Raw genomic sequence first — 22,692 nt, 5'->3', positions numbered from 1 at the left:
GAACAACGTTGGGCTAAGAGAGGAGCCTTGGGGGACGCCGCAGATGAGGTTGGTGGCTTTGGAGCGGAAGGGGGAGAGTCAGACTCTCTGGGTTCTGTTGGAGAGGAAGGATGAGATCCAGTTGAGGGCTTTGTCTTGGATGCCGGCTTCGTGGAGACGGGTTAGCAGGGTGCGGTGGCAGACTGTGTCGAAAGCGGCTGATAGGTCGAGGAGGATGAGGGCTGAGGTTTCGCCGTTGTCCATTTGTTGTCTGATGTCATCTGTGACGGCGAGGAGTGCGGTCTCAGTGCTGTGGTTTCGTCTGAATCCAGATTGTGAGGGGTCTAGGATGGAGTTGTCTTCTAGGAAGTGGGCGAGCTGTGCGTTGACGATCTTCTCGATGACTTTCGCTGGAAAAGGGAGGAGAGAGATCGGTCGGAAGTTTTTGAGATCGTTGGGGTCAGCCTTGGGTTTCTTGATGAGGGGTTGGATTTCTGCGTGCTTCCAGCTGTCCGGGAAGGTGGCGGTGTTGAAGGAGAGGTTGATGATCTTGCGGAGTTTGGGGGCGATGGTGGCGTCGGCTTTGTTGAATACGTGATGTGGGCACGGGTCCGTGGGAGAGCCTGAGTAGATGGAATTCATGGTTGTTAGGGTTTCGGCGTCATCTACTTGGGTCCAGGTGGTGAGGCGGCAGGCGTGGGAGGAGTCGTCGGGGGTGGGGTCTGGCAGAGGTGCGGTGTTGAAGCTGTCGTGGATGGCTGCGATTTTCTGGTGGAAGAAGGTGGAGAGATCGTCGCAGAGTTTCTGGGAGGGAGGGACGTCGTTGGCGTTAGGGTTGGAGAGTTCCTTCACGATGCAGAAGAGTTCTTTGCAGTCGTGGGCGTTGTTGTTTAGGCGTTCTGTGAAGTGGGCGCGCTTGGCGAGTCGGATCCGTTGGTGGTGTTCATGGTTGGCGTCCTTGAGGGTAGCAAGGTTGTCGGGTGTGCGCTCGAGGATCCATTTCTTCTTGAGTTTCTGGCAGGTGCGTTTGGAGGTGGTCAGTTCGTCTGTGAACCAGGCTGTTTTTTTCTTTTCTTGGTTGGCGGTGGGTTTCTTGAGTGGGGCTAAGGTGTTGGCGCAGTTGAGGATCCATTGATGGAGGTTGATGGCGGCGGTGCTCGGGTCGGTGGGTTCGGGTGGTGGGTATTTGGCGAGTGTGCTGGTTAGTTGGTCTTCGGTGACTTTTCCCCAGCGGCGGTGAGGCGGTAGAGGGATGCGGTGGTGTTCGGTGTTTTTCTTGAAAGTGAAGTGGACGCAGTGATGGTCGGTCCAGTGGAGTTCGGAGGTGTGGCTGAAAGAGATGTGGTTGCTTGAGGTGAAGAGTGGGTCAAGCGTGTGTCCGGCGATGTGGGTGGGAGTGTTGACCAGTTGACGGAGTCCGAGGTTGAGGAGGTTGGTGGTCAGTGATGCGGTGTTGGTGTCGTTGTTGTTTTCCAGGTGGAAGTTTAGATCTCCCAGGAGGATGTAGTCTGGAGAGGCGAGGGCGTGGGTGCTTGCGAGGTCGGAGACTGTGTCGCTGAAGGGGGCTCTTGGTCCTGGAGGGCGGTATATGAGGGTTCCTCTGAGGGTAGTGTTGGGGTCCATGTGAATCTGGAAGTGGAGGTGTTCGGCTGTCTTGAGGGTGTCGTCCGTGTGGGTGTGGATCTTGAGGGTAGATTTGTGGGCGATGGCTATCCCTCCGCCGATTCCGTTGGTGCGATCTCTTCCGGTGATCTTGTATCCGTCAGGTATGGTGATGGCAATGTCAGGGGCCGAAGAGTCGTTCCACCAGGTTTCGGTCAGGAAGGCCACGTCTGGGGCGGTGGTGTCGAGCAAGTCCCAGAGCTCGATGGCGTGTTTTCGTGCGGAGCGTGTGTTGAGGAGGATGCAGTGCAAGTGGTTTGTGTTGGTTGTTGCTGGCTTCGTTGTTCTGTTGCAGGAGAAGTTGCAGGTGCGGCAGGAAAAAGGTCCTTTGGTGTGCTTCGGGGTGGCCAGGAAGCACTCTGTGGAGGGGCCAGGGTTGAGGGCGAGGAGTTTGCGGGCCGAGTATCGGAAGCAGGAGGTCCGGGGGCGTGAGGACCAGGGGGGGTGGCGCTGGGCGTGGTCCAGGCGCAGACGGGCTTGCCTCTGGCGCGCCCACTGCGCGGACGCGCAGCACCAGCCATTAAGAAGGGAGGGGGGAGGGAGTAGCAGCTAGGAGGCGGGAGGGAGCGGCGAATGGGGGCGCGAGGGGGTGCGGGGCCGCAGGGAGGCAGCGGCAGGGAGCGGAGAGCAAGGGGGAGCGCACAAGGGGCGAAAACACGAAAAACAAGGCACAAAAAAGTCGGGCACAATTTTAAAAACAGTCACAATTTGAAAACAGTCACAGAAATACACTAATGGCACAGTATACAATCGGGGAAACAGCAATCAGAGGGGCACAACGGGGGCAGATGCGCAGGAGGCGAGGCGCTTGAAAACAGTAAAAACGCACTTACAGGACGGCGAAAAGTGGCACAAACAGAAGGGGCCTGACGGGGGCAGAAGCGCAAGGAGGCAAGGCGCCGAAAAATGAGAAAAACACTTACAGGACGGCGGAAAGCGGCACACGGGTCAAGTGAAGCTTACTAGAGCCCACTAGACACCAGGGATGAGGCGCAGGAGGATGCCTGCGGGTGGAGGAGTTCCTCGAACACGCTAGCAGCAGCGTGGGCGGGGGTCAGAGGCAGGAGACAGCAGGTTGGTGCTGCGGACGTGGGGGGCGAGCTCTAGACCTAAAACAGGTATTGATTCCATCAATCCCTTGGAGCAATACCTCAGCCACCACGTGTGTACCTTCTTTTGCAGCTTGTTCATTAGTGGGCCGTGATCGAGATCTGTGTGGAAGGCGTGGATATCTCCCTCCCGTCTGACCATCCTCATCTACCTATCCTCATCTACCTCTGACCGTTCCAGGATGCCCTGAGTTCGGAGCTAGGTCCATGCTTCCTCAGGAGATATGAAAAAATGGGTGGTGTCCTGGTCTACCACTCTGAGCTTTTCAGCAAAAAGTAAGGCATAGAAAAAGCCCTGGTTGCATAATAGCACTTTCACAGCTTAAAAATTGTTACAGTGACATTGGACTTCCACCGTATAATCCGGATATGCGATGATGGGGTTATCATTGTAAGTCCATTGGCCTTTTGCGTGAAACAGTTGGAGGATTACAGCTCTGTACCTATAACTAAGCAACTGCACAATCACAGGCTACGGCGGGGCTCTTAGCATAGGTGGTCGACAAGGTATGCGATTGGCCAGTTCTGTTGACAAGAATTAGGGGACACAGTTAGCCAAGACCATTTGGGATCGCCATTTCTCAAAAAAGAGTTCTGTGTTGCCACCCTCTGCCTTTTCGGGATACCCCAGGAAGCGGACATTGTTGTGCTTCGAGCGACCCTCAGGGTCCTCCGCTTTTGCCTTAAGGTCCCTTACTTCCATCTGTAGGAGTTTGTCGGTCTTGTACGGAGATCATAGGGGGCAGCAAGTAAATCAGGGTAGATTCCGTCTCATACACCCTCTCCATAAATTTGGCCTAGTCTGCCCGCAAGAGACCAGTTTCCATCTTGCTGGTCCCCAGCTGGGCCTTTGTGTAGTTTTTGGAGTCTTTTATGGCCTGCAATACCTTAATGAACATTTTGGTATGTTTTTAAAACTTGGTCTCCAGTTGTCTGATCGGGTCTACTGGCTGGGTGTCACAGCTGCTGGTGGGGATGAGGATGCAAGTCAGTTAACTGGTTATCCTGCCTGGGGTCTCGTAGAAAGGGGATGTATGCTACTACCAGTGTGTTGTGATGTCCGGCGAAGCGTTCCTCTCGTCTGGCCCTCCGGGCCCCCTGTTACAGGTACACACACTATCGTGGGATCTGCCGGGGAGTAATGCTTCCCTGTGGTGATAGTGTTCTAGGTGCGTGGACTTGGGGAGGGCAAGGATAGGTCCCCCGCTCCTCCTAGTTTGCAGCCGCAACAAAACTCAGTTCATGGGGGCTGTCATCCAATCTGCCCTGCACTGGCTCACCCCCACTGTCCAAACTGTAGCTGTGCAGAAGTAATACCACTCATCCCCCACCGTGCAGGTCTCATGTAGTCTAGGGGGGCTGCATGCCTGCAAAACTAGAGCCTCCATTATTTTTATTAGTCCTGCAGCCAGGGCTTCTGCTTCTAGGAATGCCAAGGCCCCAGCTGTGTAATCAATGCCAATCTTGGCTTTTCCCCACAGGCTGCAGCAATCTGCTGGATCTCCCAGTGTCCTAGTGTAAAGCACACGCGGAGCAGGATCTACCAGAGGACCTCAGCTGCCCGCGAGCTATATGAAAAACAGGTCCTGGTCCCTCCCAGATCTCCCACGCCTCTCCTCCATGCCTAAAGGAGCTTGCAGTGTGGATAGGCCGGCGGGGAGGTCCCTGCACCGACTTTCCACTGCAGTCAGTTGAAACCAGTTCCAGGCCCTTAGTGATGAAGCCTCTGTCGCGGGCACTGCCGAGTCTGGTGTCCACAGGGTGCGGGGGTGGAGGGAGCAGGGCGCTGGGGCGAGCTGCCTCGCAGATGTCCCAGCACCTGACGACTGGGTGTGCGCCAGCTGGCAGGTGTGCGATTATCAGACCCCCAGAGCCTCCGATGTCCAGTTCCCCCATGCGTTAGTCCCATGGGGCGATCAGGCAGGCAGCAGCGGGCCCACCACTGGTTTGCAATCCCAGTGGCCTTGCAAGGCAGATGCTGCCAGGCTCCCTCCTTTTGACAGACAGCACCTGGGAGGAAGTCGCCAGCCTCGGTGGGACCCACTGGGGCGACAGAGTGCAAGATAATGTCGGATGGACCAAGAGCAGAGCCCATTAGAAGATGGCTCTCTCGCCTCCATCTTGGCCACACCCTTGGATATTAGTACCTGCCATTGTAATATGTCCTTGCTGCATTTTTTTGAATCCTCTTTCTATGGAAGAGCACCTCCTGAGTTAAAAAAACAAAACAAAACAAAAACTACCATCTCAAATTATTCCTTTCGGCTCAGCGGGCATGCCTACTGATGGGGTACACCTCCCACTTCAGATTCAGATGTATTACACGTATTAATCATATTGCCTCCTACTGTTTTAAAATGCTTTTAACTTACATCATGTGTTTATCACTTCTTGCCAAATCTATTCTTCTCCCACTTTAGATTCCCTGCACAGCCCTAAAAGCTGTGAGACAGTCCATCATGACTTCCTTCAGAAGGCCAGGATAGAAAGGAACTAATGTGCCCAATGTGTTTGTAGTTTAGGTAGAGATAGAGAGTGAGTGTCTGCAGAGGTGTCAATAGCTCAGAGCCTAACGGACACAGTAAGTAGATGTCCGATGGCATGTGCAGCTGTAGATACACATGTTTTGCATAAGCCTGCCATCTAAAGTTGGGCTCTGAGTGTTGCAAGTTGTTTTTGTTAGAAGAATCTTTTCGAGTCACAAGATCGAGTGACCCCTCCTCTCTCTGATACTGCGCATGGGCATCAAGTCCTTTGTTAGATTGTTTTCTCTGTGCTGTCTGGTTCAGGCTTGTATTCCTCTCACTCCGGTATTCCACGGCTCGGACTATTCCGAAGTCTTCTATTCAGTCTTTCTTTCAGCAACAGCATTGTCTTTCTTTCAGCAACAGTATTGTATTTTGATTGCGTTTTCACTATCTAACGCACTCAACCTGTTTTTTTTCTACATCAGGGGTTAATTAGGTGCCCTGCGGGGCACCAGCATCTGCCTCAGGCCTACTACTACATATGGTGTCGAGAAATGCAGAGCTGATGGAGCACACTCCATTTCAGTTTTACTCTTAATGCCATTCAAAATTCCCACACACCGATCAACCCCTGGAGTGTAACCTGTGCTTGTACCCGGACCACAGAGAAGAAACATGCAATACCTGCTGGTCTTTTCGATCCAAAAAGACCCTCCGGGACCAAAGAGTGCACAAATTGGAGATGACGTCAAACACTGCACAACACTTCGATCTCCTCCTGAGCATGCTCCTCCCCGGAGATATCAGATCAAGAAGAAGCTTTCTCCATAGAAGATTCGGAGTCTAATGTTCAATCGGACATCTAAAGTCAGACTCTTACTTTGGAGAAACCTGTGAGGAAATCAGCCCCAACCTCCCATCTAAAGACTTTAAAAAAGACACACAAACAGGTAGTCGGACCACCACTGCCTTTGGGCCATGGTCGGATCCGAAAATTACATTTGGATGCCCCACCTTCATGCTCGGCATCGAAAACCACCATGACTGAAATGTCTTTGGCCTCGACCTCCGACACAGTCTCATTCAGTCTCTGGATCGAATCGAAGCTCTGATCCGAGTGCTTCGGCTCGGAGCAAGAAGCAATCTACATCCGCCATGGAGCTGACAGCTTCCAGTCAACACAAGACTTCTGCTTCGAAAGCTTCCGAACTGAAAATTCTGCCTTCTAGAGACTGGAGTCATTCTTCGGAAGCAGCTTTACCAGTGGAGCCAATACTTGAACTAATTGGATGCTCGTCAGCACCAGCTCCATATTCAAAAGGGTGCAGGACAAATTATTGCTTCTCCTCCTGTCCCAATTGAGAGGAAACTTACTTTCCAAGAGACTTTGGACACTGCCCCTCTGCCTAAGAAGGTTTCTAGGGACAAGGCCCCAGTTCACCCTCGGCCTTCTCCACCACTCTCCTATGCTACCTCTTACTCCACCACCTCAACACTTTCCTCCACCTATGACTGAGCCTCAATTTTCCCCACAAGGTTCACTATCACCTCAGGGAAATTAATTGGGGGATATTCCACAAGACATAGACCCAAGGGGGTTCATATGATCTAGATCCCATACTTCCAAATTACCTGATTTATATCCTGCACGCCCTTCACCTCCTTGAAGATGCAACTTCATATCAGCAGGTCATCGCACGGGCAGCCAAAAGTAATCTACCACAGCAAAATGTAATCTGTCACAATTCTGTGGAGCTCATGGTGTATATCAAACTAAGATGATTAGTTAAGTGACCCACCTGCTATAGTGCCCTCTTCATTTTGGAAGTGGTTATTTTGTCTATAGGTCTTGTACTCTAATATAGTTATATGCACAGGTGCAGTTCACTAGTTCTTTACTCAAAGTAGTTTTCGGTTCAGTTCAATTGTATGCATCCACATTAAAAGGCATGCTTAGGCAACAGTCACTGTTCAATGGCAGAATACAGCCAGCACATCTGCTTTTCTTGCTAGGCCATGATACCTTCCCTTGGTGTCTCGGTTGACTGCCGTTGGGTGGTGCTTTTAGTGGTGCCTCTGCTGTAACAGGGCTGCAGTAGAAATTTCTCTTGGGCCTGGAGCCACAGTGGGGAGCCGCACACTAGGCATGCTTGGTTGGCACCCATCCTGGCAGATGAGGCTTCCAGTCACAAGTGCCTGTTGTGGCCTGTGGGGGATGACGCTTCTTTGGGCAGTTGTGGCCTCGAGCCAGGATCGACCCTGCTTCAGCAGTAACAGCAGCGTCTCCTTAGGATTTACTGGCTTTGGGAGGAGAAGGGAAAAGAAATCAGCAGACGCAACACCAAGCCTTCAGTGTTGCACTGTTGGTGGATGGCTTTGTGGCTTGATTTCTGTATGTGGCTCACTGTGGGAAGAAGCTGTACGAGACTCCTCACAACAAAAGTCTGCTTCAGCTTCACTCACGAGCAACTTGTGCAATCAGCAACTTCTAGGTGTTTCTCATGTTGGAAACTGCAATCTGTGATGCCAGTAGTTTTACGGTTTATTGGGTAACCTTACTGGTGTGCTTTGTCTTGACGCACACTCATTCCAGTACGGCATCATGCCACTGCATGCATACACTTGTAACTTTGGGATCTCTGCAGCCATATTTCTTCGATTCAATGCATGTAAAGGAGGGGTGGCCTTCACCTTCGATACGTATTTTCTGCAGCTCTCTCTGAAACTAGAAGCCTGGGCCTCCCACCTTGATCTCTGACTGGTTTTTCATTAGTAAAATGTCATTTGTTCAGTGAGAATGAATGTCATGGCTACTTGGACCTTAGGAAGCCTGCAACCTTGTTCTGTGACTAGGCCTTAACCCCTTCACTTATATATTTATCTTCGGGCTTTCTGATATAAGGTAGGAAAAAAAATACCCTTCATTTTCATTGTTTAGCAAACCGTAATTAAATTGACCATCTGCTCCCTGTTTTTCTGTTCTACAATGTGGATTAGAATCTGCTTAAAGTGTTATGTGGGACCATGGACTTGTTTTTTTTCCAGATTTCCCTAATTTCCCTTAGCCATGGGATGCTTTTGCTGCAGTGGTTTGACTTTGTCTTGTTCATTGTGGAACATTTGCATCATCTAATCGTCTAACTTCTCTCTTTCATGCACAGAAAGGGTGCACCAGTCACTCGTGGCACTGGATTTCATTTCATTTCAAGGAACAGGAATTATGAATTAAATACAGGATTTCCACTGACCCTGCCAGTTAGAGATGCCATTTAATTCTCCCTCTCCCATGGGGAGGTTCATCTCTCTGGCTCTTCTCAAGTGGTTCAGGTAACCCAAGGAAATGTGAAGGCACCAAATTGCACAGCTACTATTTCCCTGGACAACTTGTTTCACCCCGTCAGAGTAATCAGTATTAATTGAACTACTGCTTAATACCCATGACTTGAGGATCATCTTGCCATGCAGAACACCACTCTGTGACTTGGGGTCATGTTTGGGTCCAGTACAAGAAATGGGTATTCCAAGCACCTTCTTATGTTTCTTCCCACCTCTGAGGCTAGGTCATGATAATGAGCATCCACAGACTTTGGGGTTGGGGGGGGGGGGGCCTGGTGGGGGAGATTGGTGGGAATGGTAGAGACACTGGCATTCTTAACAGGCAGTGTTCACAGGGACTAACAGGATCTGAGAGTGCTTCTGTATTACAGCCATTCTGACTGACAATTACACAGATTTTGGATCGCCACAGCCTTGTTTCTGGTTACAGACGCATGCTCACTGTAAGAGGGGGGTAGTAGGTTAGATGCCATCACATTACAGGCGATACTCCTACTGAAACAGAAGTATTTTAGATGCTTGGTAAAGTACATCCTAACTACGACTCACTTAAGAAGCAAAGATCGCCTGACCTGATAAACAAATAAGGATAGTTCATATAACATCATGCATGTTTCCACATGATGCTGTTCAAGGAGATTTACAATATTACTAAGTCACATGTAATGTCTCTATCTCCTAGCAGTTGTAAGAGCTCAGTGGTAATCAAGTAAGAGGGTGGAAGTATCCTGGAGGTTGATACTTTGGTGGTTACAAATGAGTATTATTATGCACAAAGAACAAGGCATGCATGTGTAGTACATTACAGAAGGCTAATTTTTTTTTTTTTTTTAAGTCTCTTGTTTTTCATAAATAAAGATGCAAATTAGACATGGAACAGTCTTGGACCGGCATGCCTGAGTGAGATCCAAAACAAAGAAAAGATGCAGGTGATCTTCAAGGGCAGGAAAGCAGGCACTGCTTTGCGCAAGGCCCGCAACTTTAATAGAAAGCACCCATGATGGCCAGCAAGCTGACAAGATATCTGGTTTTCCCACTAGGTTTGCAAGACTTCTTACGAGATTTGTGGTGGACATACAGAATCTGCATAGCTGACTATCTATGCTGCCCACTGAGCAAGTTCATGCCCCTTACATTTGATGGTTGGCCAGGGAGGGTCTAGCAATGACTGACTTAGATGCTTTGTTTGCTGGGGGGCATAAGGCTGTGGGGCTTGCTGTGTGATTCTTAGCTGTGGCTTCATCTGAGTCTGTGGTTTCCAATTGTAGCTGGATTCCTGAGACTGGCTTTGGTCCTGACTGAAACTGGAGACCACCACTAGCCCTTTGAGCACCAAATTCTCATCGGCTCTGCAAACTTTCCTGAGCCATCGGGTTGAGAGCTACTACACATTTGAGTGTGGAGGACACAAACTGCTGTTAACTGTTGGCATCTAGAAAACCTCTCATCCTGGACGTGGTGCTGCTGGCTCATGTTACTGGGAATTCAGGCATTGAACTATACATGAATACTGAACCATTGCTGGTGGTCACAAAGACCTACACCAATCCAAGCCCTACTGTTCAGGGCTCTCTAACTCCCTAGAGGCTCATCCCTTGCTTAGATAATCCGGAAAATATGGAACGTCTCGATGTCCTTGGGCACAAACTATCATGCTCCTAAATGCAACTAGCCAATTCTTTGTCTCTAGCTCTTTGCCCTTGAAGGAAGAAGCAGTGGCAACAACAAAGCTTTGTTTTGTATGAGGACAAGGAGACGAGGTGTTTTTTATTTTATAGGGGGAAAATCAACATTCTGGTTGCCTTTCTCTAAGACAGGTCAATGCTAATGCCACACAGAGGTTCAGATCTTGGTTGCAGTTAGGAGGAGGTTGAAAGGCTCCTGCGTTTAGAAGCTCCAGAGCCATCCCTGTTTGGTGTATGGTGATATGGGATTGTTAAGTATAACTTGACATAATAAGATGTAATGTGATTTATGGATGGCATGATTTGCATTATGTGACTTGAGTAGATGAGGTTTTTCACTGTTGTTAATTTTGATGTGTTGAGGTTTGATGTGTTACTACAGTGTCTCCCTTTCTCCAACTTTGGCAGAAGTTGCCTCTTTGTTACAGCACTATACACTAGTACCCCAGTGTAGCCAAGGGAACAGCAGCTACTGACCTGGCCAGTGCTCAATTTGAGCTGGCGTTTGCGGGTGGGACCCACCAGCACTTAGTTTTAGGGGACTAGCACTTAATTTTCCTCATCAGAGCATGATAGAAAAAAAACACAAAAAGGGAAAGAGAGAAAATTGAAAAACTGTGACAATGGGAGAAAGCAGGATTGAAAAAGAACCTGCAAGAATGGGATAAAGGTATTGAATGGGGGTGGGGGTCTGATGGTGGATGAGAGGCATTGGGTGGAATGGAGAATTCACAGCCTAAATATTAATTGTGGCACTGGCTGTGGATTTCTGACCACAACTTTGGACTGGGCACTTATTGTTTTACAAATTAAGCACTGCACTTGGTCCAAGACTCTACTCTAGGATTCTGGGCCGTAAGCAGCCCAGAGCTTTTTCATTTCTAGGATCTCAGAGTGCAACATGGGCTGCAGCTTGGAGAGAAGGATCTAATAGGTTTTGTTCAGAAGGAGGAGAGTTAGGATGCATCAGGTCCAAACAGGTATCACCCTTTACTTTTTTGGCCCTTTCTTATGATACCTAACAGTGGCAGCCTAAACAGACTTGTCCTCAAGGTGGGTCCTTGGTACGTAACCTAGTGTCCCAGGACCACTGATGAATTGTGGAAGGAGTGTGGTAGAGGAAAGGACATGCTAAGGTGAAGGCACTGTGGCGGGCTTGGGCTGGGATTAATACAAGTGAGGAGAGACCGTGCCTAATGAAGGATTTAGGGTAAAGAGTTCTATGTTAATACACCCACCTTGAAAAGTCACGCACATTAGAGTCTATAAAGGTCATGCCATTAATGTTGTCATTTATTAGTCTTTATAGGTTTTACATATATGTCCTTGGAAACCTATTTGCTTGTTGTTGTTGTGTTTTTTTTATTTTATTTTATTTTTTTTGTTTTTTTTTATCTGCACCTTATTTGTGAATTTCATTCCTTTAACAGGTGTTGGGATGGGAGAGTGGGTGTATATTAGACACATTCCCAACCCTCTACCTCCCTCTCAGGTCTAGCTCGCTCTGGCTCACAGCTTTACACTTGCAGTTCCTTTTCCTACTTCCATTCATCTGCTAGTGTATACACTCCCACCCACTTCTTGCTTTGTTCATTCTTTATCTTGCCTGGCTGCTTCTTTCTTTCCTACACTGTTTTGCAGCACTGTATTATATCCTGCTCAGCTGGCAAACATCCTCCCAATCAGTCTTCTCTTCCTGTGCGCACACTTGCTCCTCCTTACATATTGCAGTTGTCTTTTTATGGTATGAATTCATGCAATGTCAGACTGTTTCCACAACTTTGTAAAATGCCAGTGTTTTTCACCCCCCTTTACAACTCTTCTACCTTTTTATGTTTTTATGTTTTTATATTTTTTCTGCCATAGCTTTTTTCTGCTACATTTGTTTCTACCCACCCTTAAAGAGGGCCGGTTCAGTGGTTATTTTTTAAGGGAGAAGCAAGTCTGTGAAAAGAGGTTTGGATCAGAGAAGAGATTAACTTATGTTTGGGAGGAAATGGGGGCGTAGGAAGGGGAAGGTGCTTTATGAGTGGATGAGAAAGTGAGATGGCAGAGGGAGTGGCAATAGAGGGCCACACAGAACTAGGAGTGAAAAATTCAGGCAAGCCAAGACAATGAGGGGACAAATGGTGCCACAATGAAGGTTCAAGATTGTGGCAGGGAGGATAGTGTTTGGGAACCAATTTGTCAAATGGCTGGGCCACCATCTGGTGCTGGTGCAAGGAGATGGAGGCACTTGCCAAGGGTGCTGGGGAAATAAGACCACAGTGGAGGATCTTGGAATGGGAAGAAAGAAGGTGATGTGGAGATGGGGCTCTGGTTGGGGAAGCGGTTCACATTGACGGTCTGTGAATTAATTTAGGTAGAAAGGGGGTGGATGTGCAAAGAGACAGACAAGGTAGTGGGCTATAATGACAAGCTGGAGATGGGACTGGTGATAAGAGCAACTGCCATAGGGAGGCGAGGAGGAGAATTGAAGGACAGAGCAGTTTTCAAGGGGTTGGGGGGGGGGGGGCTACAGGTGAAGGAAGTTGAGCAATATTTGAGTCTCTGGATTGGATAAAGGTACAATTCTAGTAGAAATGAGTGAGCGTGTGCCAAAAACTCAAATAATTTAACAAGATCAAGACGCCATGCAAGACAAAACCAGCACTGGCAATGCCAATATGTCTGGCTCTTTTGAATGCCCTGTCAAGTCAGACCAAAACATCCATGTACATTCACGACTGCCCTCCTCCCATGTGGTGCTACCAGATAAAAATGGCATACATTATCTAGTTATCTAATTCACTTTAATAGAATTACAAAAGCAAGTGTGTGTGCTGCTGAAAGTTGAAGGTAGGGTAGCTGGTTAAGTAAAGAAAATTATCGTATCTTGGTGGAGATCAAACACTTTTTTTTGTGTAAGCACACAACATCTGCCCAGTCAAAAGAAGTACTCCTGCTCCCAACATGTGGATGTAGCCAAAGCCTTTTTCATAGTGATTCTCACACAGTTGGCTGGCAACAACTCAGCTGTCATGCCACCCCACAAAAATGTAAGGGTTTAGGGACAAGGAAATAAGACAAATTAACCAGTGTAAATAACTTTGTTATTGAGGTTTATAATTTCCACATTTCATCACATGAGGTAATGTGGGATCTGTGTAAGTTTATCTGAGAGGTCACCCTTTACCGTTTACTATTACAACAAGCAGAGTCCATCTTTATACATTTTCATCAGGTGATTCACTGCTTGCTACTAAACTGTAATGAGCAGATGGCTCTCAAAAGCAAAAGATGCCATGACGGCTAAGTAAAGTTTACCAGTTTATAACCTTGTTTCTTCTGCCTTGCCAAAGTCTTTAAAGGCACATTTGTCCTTCCCGTGGTTCATTTTTGGAATGAGATGCATCTCATTTTAACTAGGTTTGCATAATCCTTGTCTGATTACAGGATTGCACTAGACTATATACCTAAAGAAAAGACCTCTGTTGGAAACCCACTGTGAAAGCTAAGTAATTTTATTTTCTCTTTACTCCTGGTAATAAAAAAAAATTATGAAATATATGCAAAACTGTGGTATGTTTTAATTTTCAAGTACTGTAAAATACGTCTTATTTTAATCTTGGGTTTTAATTGTACTGACTGTAAAACATTTAGTCAGGTAAATCTGTAGAAGCAGACAAGTCTTCTGATCCACTTCATGAAGATAATGTAAAAGTACAATGGCTGCCACCAATGAATGCAGGACCAGGAAGGCCTAAAGGTTGTATAAGAACTGACAGAACAAGAAAATTTGAAAGATCAAGAAGACGTTCCAGATGTCCTCTACCTGCAAATTCACTTGCCTGTGCAAGAGTGGAGCATCACATTTTGCAGAGGAAATCCCGATTAAAAGAGGTATGCATTCTGTAGACTTACCCTACATATATAGTGCATGTTCTGCAGTGACAAACTTGGTTGTAATTTTGATGGTCGCAAATTGCACCAGTAAATCGTTTTTTGTATATCTACACTGTTTTCTCAAGGCTGGTAACTGTCGCTTCTGTTAGTTCATAAACTGAATGTGTGGGATCCATTTTTATTGTCCTCAGTGACAATCAATCGGCAGTTACCCCATAAAGGCCACTAAATCTCATAGCCTTGTTGCTAAGATATTTGCTGTGCAGAGCATCAGCCTACTTGGGGTGGCAGGCTCTCCGTTTTCTTTTTGAGCCTGCCTGCTGGGTTGAAAATCCTTCACTACATGACATAGCAGACGATGCAAACTGCAAATGTTTTGGTGATCTGTGAAGTTGGCGGGTGTAATAATTGGCTTGAATTTCAGCAAGCTAGCTTAACTTCTTTTTGGATGGTTTGTGAGAGTTCTCCACCTGAAAAACTTTTGAAATAAATGTGGTCAAACAGTGCATTTTGTTTTAAAAACTCTATTTAGCAAATCTTTACCCAGGAAAAGAGAACACTGAAGTTAAACATTTGAAAGTAAGAATACAATATGTGACACTCTGAGGGGAGGGGGAATGAGGGGGGGAAGGGAGTCAGAAGGGTTAGGAAAGGGGAGAAGGCAACTAGAGGTAATATCCTTTGAGTATTAGCAGCAAGGAATCCACAGTAGAACAAGACCATATGATCTAGGTGGTAAAAATTTCACAATCGTTTAAAGCATCAACCCTAATAGGAGGTGTCTGTCCGCATCATCGGGTTCCACTGCAGAATCCATTGTCAAGCGATAATCTCGATGTGGTTGCCAGATCCCTTGGTTTAGAGGTTAGATGCTGTAGGGAGGCATACATTTCACTGGTGGTATCACAGTATGACCTCTCCCGCTGTCAAGCAGCTACAGTAGCGAGCACGCTACTACCCCAATGGAGTGCCACCTCATTTTTAGCCAGAAGCAGTGCAGTAGCAGTGAAGCAACGTGTGGTGGTGGTGGGGGAGGGGGGCAGGATGTAAGGACTTAACAAAACCCAGGAGGGCCATCAGTAGGTCCAGGTTAAGTGTTCTATGATAAGGAAGAGTGTGGAGTGAATTTCCTCCCAGTAGGATTGGGTCAGTGTGCAATTCCACAAGAAATGGGCAAGATCAGCTTGGTCCATTATACATTTAGAGCAGTGATGTGACCTAGTAGGTCAAGCCTAGCCAATGCCTTAGGAGTTGTATATGTTTGATGCAAATACTTATAGTGTAGTAATTTGTGGCAGTAATAGTTTGCATGCAGCAGTAGTACCAGTCCTGTCAAGGATGGAATGCCCTAAGTCTCGTACACATGCAGCTGTTTACTTCTCTGCACCAACGTGGCTCAGTTGCAGAGAAGTGTGGTATAGTTGGGCATTAAGCGGGAGTTGTGTGGGGTGAGGTGAGGAAATTCCTTGGGTTCCTCAGTGTAAGTAGGTAAGTCATCATGTAATGTACTATGCAAGCTGTAAAATAAAAATGTGTCCATGTTTGGAGTCGCTCCCTTTCCGTCATAGCAGAGCTGGACTTGAGGGTGACCTGTATGTCAACGGCACACTGAACGTGTAGCTGATGTGTGGTAAGCGTGCACTGTTAGTATCTCCCTAGTGAGTGGGTGCCAGGGGTTATTTGTGAGGGGTATTTGCAGAGAATACTGGGTACCCTAGTCCAAGTAGCATAGGAGTCTGGAACAGGCCCAGCAAGTAGCAGGAAGTGTCTGTATGTCAGTGGGATTCCTCAGTAGTCCCTGAGGGAGGCTGGAAGAAAGGGGGCTATGAGTGGTCTGAGATGTTCGGCCTGAGATATGTTATCATGGTATCTGGTAGTACCAGTAATAATCAAAGTGTGATTGAGCTGCAAAGTAACATAGGTATAAATCAGGGACCCCAAAGCTGCCTTGGTCTTAGAGGAGTGTCAGCGTGTCCCGGCATATACGGGGTATGCGGCCAGCCCATATAATCCGTGTTAGTAGGCCGCACAAGGTAGCAATTTGATCTAGTGTTCATTTTGAGTTGAGAGCTTGTCTATAGCGGGCCATAATTATGGCGTATTGCCTCAGAGCTGTCCCTATGCAAATAAATGCGAAGATATTTGGGGGAGTCTGTGCACCACTTCAGTGGGTAATCATGGCCACAGGGTATTGTGGCCTCTGTTAATGGGAAGAGTTCAGATTTAATACAGTTAATCCAGTTGGTGAATAAACCAGAAAAGGTCCCATTGCGTATAACTCCTCACATAAGAGGTAGAAGATTGCTTGATGGATCGCAAACTAATAATAGTATATCATCCGTGTACAGTGAGGCCAATAATGGGCCATGGTGAAATCGCAGGCTCCTATCTAAATAGCGTTCTTGAAGGTGCCAAACAAGGGGGTCCATGGCGATAATGAATAGGAGAGGGAAAGCGGGCAAGCATGTTGGGTGCCTCTTGTTACAGGAAAAGCGAGGGAGAGTGTTACATTTATTCTGAGGCATGCTAAGGGAGCATTATAAGGCAACATAATGAGGTCTCTAAATCCTCACTAATTTGAGTTAATGTGGCATGAAGGAATGTTCATTCAAGGGAGTTGTTAGAAATGGTGTCTTTAGTTGGCAGTTGGTTTGCACCCTGTCCAAGTAGGGACCTCACTCTAGTCAGGATAAGGGAGATACCCAGGTCAGACAACCCCCTGCCCACCCCCTTGGTAGCTTGGCATGAGCAGTCAGGCTTATCTCAGAAGCGATGTGTAAAGCATTAGCACATAACCCACAGTAATACAGTGAAAACACTACAAAAGGACACCACACCAGTTTTAGAAAAAAAGCCAATATTTAGCTGTAAAAGAAGACCCAAACAAGAAAAATCCAATATACATTAATAAAGATATGAATTATTTAAAAATAGAGTTCCTTGAGGTCAATAGCTCTGTCTGGGGCTATCATGGCATCATGAACAACATATCCAGCAGTTCAGGCCGGCCGCTGCATTGCGGGCCAGCTAAGGTGTCGGGAAGACCTGCAAACAGTACCTTGGAAATGAAGGGGGTCGTGAGCCTGACGATGAGATCCTAATTGCTGCATTGCAGGTGTTGGTTCCAGATGTTGATGCGGGACTCATCAGGCCCTTGAATTCACACGCGTTGCAGATCGAACTCAGGGCTGATGATGAAGTCAGGAGCGCTGACTTGGATGGCATCGAGGCTGCGGTGCGAAGAGGGATGATGCAACGTGCAGTGCTTACAGGTCACAGTGCAGGCAGCGGCTCAGTGACTGCGTCCTGCGGCGTCTGAGACCAGGGCTGCAGTGTGAAGCGGGGCGGTGCGACGTGCAGTGTCTTCAGGTCACGGTGCAGGCAGTGGCATCGTCGTTGCTGAAACGCTGTCATCAGTAGGCCCAAGGTGTCGGTGCAGACTCTGTGTAGCGGCCACAGATCGCGGTGCAGACAGGGGTGTCTGTTGACGACACTGGAGTCGATGGTGCTGGCGTCGGTGGACGGGGGCTGCGGTGCAGGACAGGACTGTGCTTCCTGTACCTCGCGATTGGTGTCCAAAGGCCACGATGCAGGCAGCAGGGCTGGTGTCAACGTGGAGCGGCCGTGTTGGGGATGCCAAGGATGCGGTTTGAGCAAGGCGATGCGGAGTGCGGGGCCCACAGGTCACAGTGCAAGTAATGGCTCGTGACTGCATCAGGTGGCGTCTTCAGTGACACCAAGGTTGCAGTGTGACGTGGGGCATGGCTTTGTGTTGCATCGTCAGGTCACAGTGCAGGCAGCGGCATCGTTGACGGCGCTGCAGTGTTTTTTCTTTTGTTGCAGCACACATCACACAGTTCCTAGTGCTGTAGGCAGATGAAACTGACATCTTTGATATCACTTAGACTTACAGCAGGAGGCAAGCTCTCCTCCAAGCCCATGGAGAAACGTCAGAAGCAGGATACACCGCAAAGTTCAGTCTTTGCTCTCTTTAAGTGACCGCTCCACGCTAGCCCAGATGTCCCATCTGGATATGCATCCTACACCTCAGCGCTCTTTGCGTCACTGTCTAGAGGAAATTCACAACAGCCCAACTGTCAGTCTGACCTAGACATGGAATACACAAGCAAGCAGAGGCACAGAATGGTTTAAGCAAGAAAATACCCACTTTTTAAAAGTGGCATTTTCAAACAGACAATTTAAAAAACAACTTTACAAAAAGATGGGTTTTTAAATTGTGAGTTCAGAGACCCCAAAGTCCATATCTCTATCTCTCTGAAAGGGAAACTGCAATTAAAATTTATTTAAAGCCAGCCCCCATGTTAACCTATGAGAGAGATAGGCCTTACAACAGTGAAAAACGAATTTGGCAGTATTTCACTGTTGGGACATGTAAAACACACCAGTACATGTCCTACCTTCTAAATGCACTGCACCCTGGCCATGGGACTACATATGGCCTACCTCAGGGGGTGCTTTACATGTAGTAAAATGGAAGGTTTGGGTCTGGCAAGTGGGTGCATTTGACAGGTGGAATTGGCAGTGTAAGACTGCACACACAGACACTGTAGTGGCAGGCCTGAGACCTGTTTACAGGGCTACTTATGTGAGTGGCACAATCTGTGCTGCAGGCCCACTAAAACACACAGACACACACACACAGACACACACACACAGACACACACACACAGACACACACACACAGACACACACACACAGACACACACACACAGACACACACACACAGACACACACACACAGACACACACACACAGACACAGACACACACACAGACACACACACAGACACACACACAGACACACACACAGACACACACACAGACACACACACAGACACACACACAGACACACACACAGACACACACACAGACACACACACAGACACACACACAGACACACACACAGACACACACACAGACACACACACACACACACACACAGACACACACACAGACACACACACAGACACACACACAGACACACACACAGACACACACACAGACACACACACACACACACACACACTGCCAATCGTGGTTAAGCCAATCACCAATACAATTTACATAGGGAGCACTTGCACTTTAGCACTGATCGGCTGTGGTAAAGTGCACAGAGACAATAAACCAGCATCCCATAAAAACAGCTGCTCAAGGTATCAGTGGCTTGAGATATCTCTTCACAGGTAATGGGAGCAGCTAGGAAATGTTGCTGGCCACTTTCCAGCCAGTCCATGGCAATCCTCAGATAAGTATTCGGCCAGGGCAGAAGCATTGTTGCCCATACAAGAGGTATACAGTTGTTTGTAATGTGGCGTAAATGTATCCAGTCGTTGGGTTATCTGCAGTGATTGTGCCATCTCCCTGTGAGAGACTCGTCACATATGTGGCGTAGTAGGTCAGCCTTAGGAGCCGGGCCACTGTGCGGCCTGGCCTCTCGCCCTCTCCATACTTGCGCGCTTTAGCATATTTGCTTAAATATATCACCTCACATGCAGCAAAGTCTTGGAATTTCTGCAAGTGTGGATCTGCTGTGTAAGTGTGGGGCAGGCGTGGCGGACGTGCGCTTCTGATCTAGTTCACAAAGTTTCTCCTCTGTTTTAGCGAAGCCATTTTTCATAAAGCAGAGTACCCCAGCATGTTTGGCAAAACATGCTTCCCTAGTATAAACCTTAAAAGCCTCCCAGAGTACAATGGTTTCTGAACAGAGACAGTGTTGGTCTCAAAATATTTGTTTATGGCATCTTGGAGTTCAGTGTGGAAGGCTGTGTTTAGTAATGCATTCTCAGGGGAGTGCCACTGTCTGACTTAAGGATTCTGACATGGAATATGGAACATTGCCGTCACTGGGGGTGATGTGTAATATCGGTAAGCCACAGTGGCACCCCGGAGGACAGGTACCAATGATCTGTGAGAGTCCAAACATTGTGTGGGGCAGAGTAAAAGGTATAATCCTTCTCTTATGGGTGACAAGTGCGCCATGCGTCAGTGAGGTGGAAGGTATCAAGGAGGTCAGTGAGTGCCTGTCAGGAATGTGGTTTAGAGATAGCTATGGAGCCAGTGAAGTTACCGCCCAGTAGTTCATAATAATTCTGGGCCTGATTTATCAGAGCAGAGAGTTCATAGTTGTACTCTGGAGAATCAACGTTTTGTGCATACACATTCACCTGCAAAATGGCTTTGCCCACTAAGACCCCAGTCTCTAGAAGATAGCTCCCCTCCAGATCAGAGACACCCCCATGGCTCACAAAGGGAATACTTTTTTGTATTAAGATACATACTCAACTCGAATATGAACTGTAATGTATGAAGAAACAGTTAGCGCCACATGGCACAACATATGTGCAATCGGCGGGGTGATAAGGGGGTTTCTTGCAAAAACACCAATTTCCTATCATGCTTTTTCCGGTAGGAAAGTACCAGCTTTCCTTTCCTAGGTTATTAAGGCCGTCATCCTTATGTTCTACATAAAGGGGCCCAGGAGAAGAAAAGGTGCCTACGTTAAGGCATGGAGCTACATATGGATTAGATAGATGTGCATCATAGCGCTGTGTCAGAGGGGCATCCAGGGATGGTCCGCAATATCACATCAGGACCACAGAGGCAAGGTGGTGGTAGTACCCATGTTGCACCAGTACAGGGTCAAATAGACGGCAGGGAATGACCGCACTGAAATGCATGTCTCCAGTGATCTCAAGGTAATGTGTTGTGCCTGAGAATTAAATTCCCTGAGTCACAGCCGCTCAGGTGCCCCACAGACACTCGTTGTTAGTGTCCTTGTCATCGTACTTGAAATCTGCAGGAGGCCTGACTAGACCCTGCAGAAGTGAGAGGAGGGGTGCCTTGTGTGTTTCCGCCAGTTAATTGGATGAGCCGGGTGGGCAGGAGCAGTCCTATTACAAGCAAAGCATCGTAAGGGCCAGGATGCGCATTGCAGGCAGTTCTCTCCAGAGGAAGGCCACACGCACAGGAACAAAGCCACAGTCGAAGCACGCCCTCAGCCCATCAAAAGGGCCAGTCGTTTTTCAGCAGGAGTGATTAAGGTATAGTTTAATGTTTGCAGTTGGAAAGGTCTGCGGGGGCCTCCAGGCCGCCGGTCTAGGCCTTGCACGGTGTGCCTCCGAAGGTCACAGTGAGCAGAGACAGTAGCGGCTGATCCTGGAGTGGTTGGAGCATGTAGGTGTGGCGATCACGAGCAGAACACCCTCTACACCTTATTGGCTAGCAGGTGTGGCACATTGCAATGGCGAGAATGTACCTGTGGGCAATCACGTTTGGGCGAGGTCCCCGGAGCCTCAAGGACCTGGAGCCATCTTGGTCGCCAGTACCTTTTTCACATAACTTTTCACAAAGGCATAGACTTTTAAAGAGAAGTCATTGAATTTGGAGTCCTTTCATGATGTGTCACACTAATGAAAAAGAGTGCTTGTTTTTGGGGGGGGGGGGGGGGGGGGAAGGTAAGTGGGGGACAAGACCAAAACAAAAATTCCCTTGTGCTAGGGACAGTTCGTTATTGGTTCCCCCTCTAGTCCTTAGTTTTGTGTTTTTGCCAAAAAGTACATACAATATGCCAGTGCCACTATTTTGCACTTATGCTGTCCATATACTGTGGGCAAACCTGGTGTCCAATCCTATCTTTTATCTCAGCCAGCATTTTGCAATGGTTTCCCCCACTCCAAGGCATAATGGTTGTCCGCCCATATGCCAACAACTGCCTACAATGAGTCAGCACCAGGGTTTTGCCATTGTTGCCCCACATACCAAGAATTGCTTCAAGTATGCCAGTGCCAGCATTTTTCCATGTGTGCCCGATATGTCTAGAACTACCTCCAGTATGTCAATGCCAGCACTTTGCCGTGGTTTTCCTATATGCCAAGCATTACCTCTGTATGTCAGTAAAAAAATATTGCCTCCAGTATTCCAACATTTTGCAATGGATGTCTGTGTAACCCAAGAAGTAACTTCGGTATGTAATGGACTACTGCAGGCTCACTCACATCCACTCACTTGAACTCTTCTTCAGACTTACTTATACTTACTCTAATTCTCACTCACTCATTCTCACTCATTCATTCACTGACTCTCATTCATACCTGCACTCATGTTTACTGTTTTTTAGTTTATTTCATACTCACTTGAATTCTTGCTCATGCTCCCAGTCTCATTTTTTTTCTCAGTAATTTTTCACTCAGTTATACTCCATCATTCTCTCACCCACATTAATTCTTAGTCACACTTACACACTTCTCATATTACACCCCATTATTATAGTCCTTGAACATATATTCCTTTACTATATATTTACATATCTATTACTCTTATTAACTTCAAATATTACAAATCTTGATTCTGTTTATACAGTACTACTTTTCTTCTCACATTATACCCTTTATTATAGTCCTTGAACATATATTCCCTTACTATGTATTTACATATCTATTACTCTTGTCCTACTGTACTAGAGAACAATTAAATAAAAAATCTATAAATAAAATTAAAATTATAAATAAGTAAATTAAAATAATAGTGAATAAATTAAAGAAAAATGATTT

General features: G+C 47.4%; 1 protein-coding gene across 4 annotated transcripts in view; it reads left to right on the top strand.

Moving 5' to 3' along the window:
* ZNF839 (zinc finger protein 839) overlaps positions 1 to 22,692 on the top strand; it is a 124,094-nt gene that overhangs the window by 35,594 nt on the left and 65,808 nt on the right. For all 4 annotated transcript variants that reach the window (XM_069207310.1, XM_069207308.1, XM_069207307.1 and 1 more), the window contains one exon: positions 13,882 to 14,121. In XM_069207310.1, coding sequence (XP_069063411.1) covers positions 13,882 to 14,121 — 240 coding nt within the window. The remainder of the gene's footprint in view (positions 1 to 13,881; positions 14,122 to 22,692) is intronic.

This window comes from Pleurodeles waltl, chromosome 9 (genome assembly GCF_031143425.1).
Source record: "Pleurodeles waltl isolate 20211129_DDA chromosome 9, aPleWal1.hap1.20221129, whole genome shotgun sequence".
Taxonomy (NCBI): domain Eukaryota; kingdom Metazoa; phylum Chordata; class Amphibia; order Caudata; family Salamandridae; genus Pleurodeles; species Pleurodeles waltl.
This window is presented reverse-complemented; position numbering and strand designations above follow the sequence as displayed.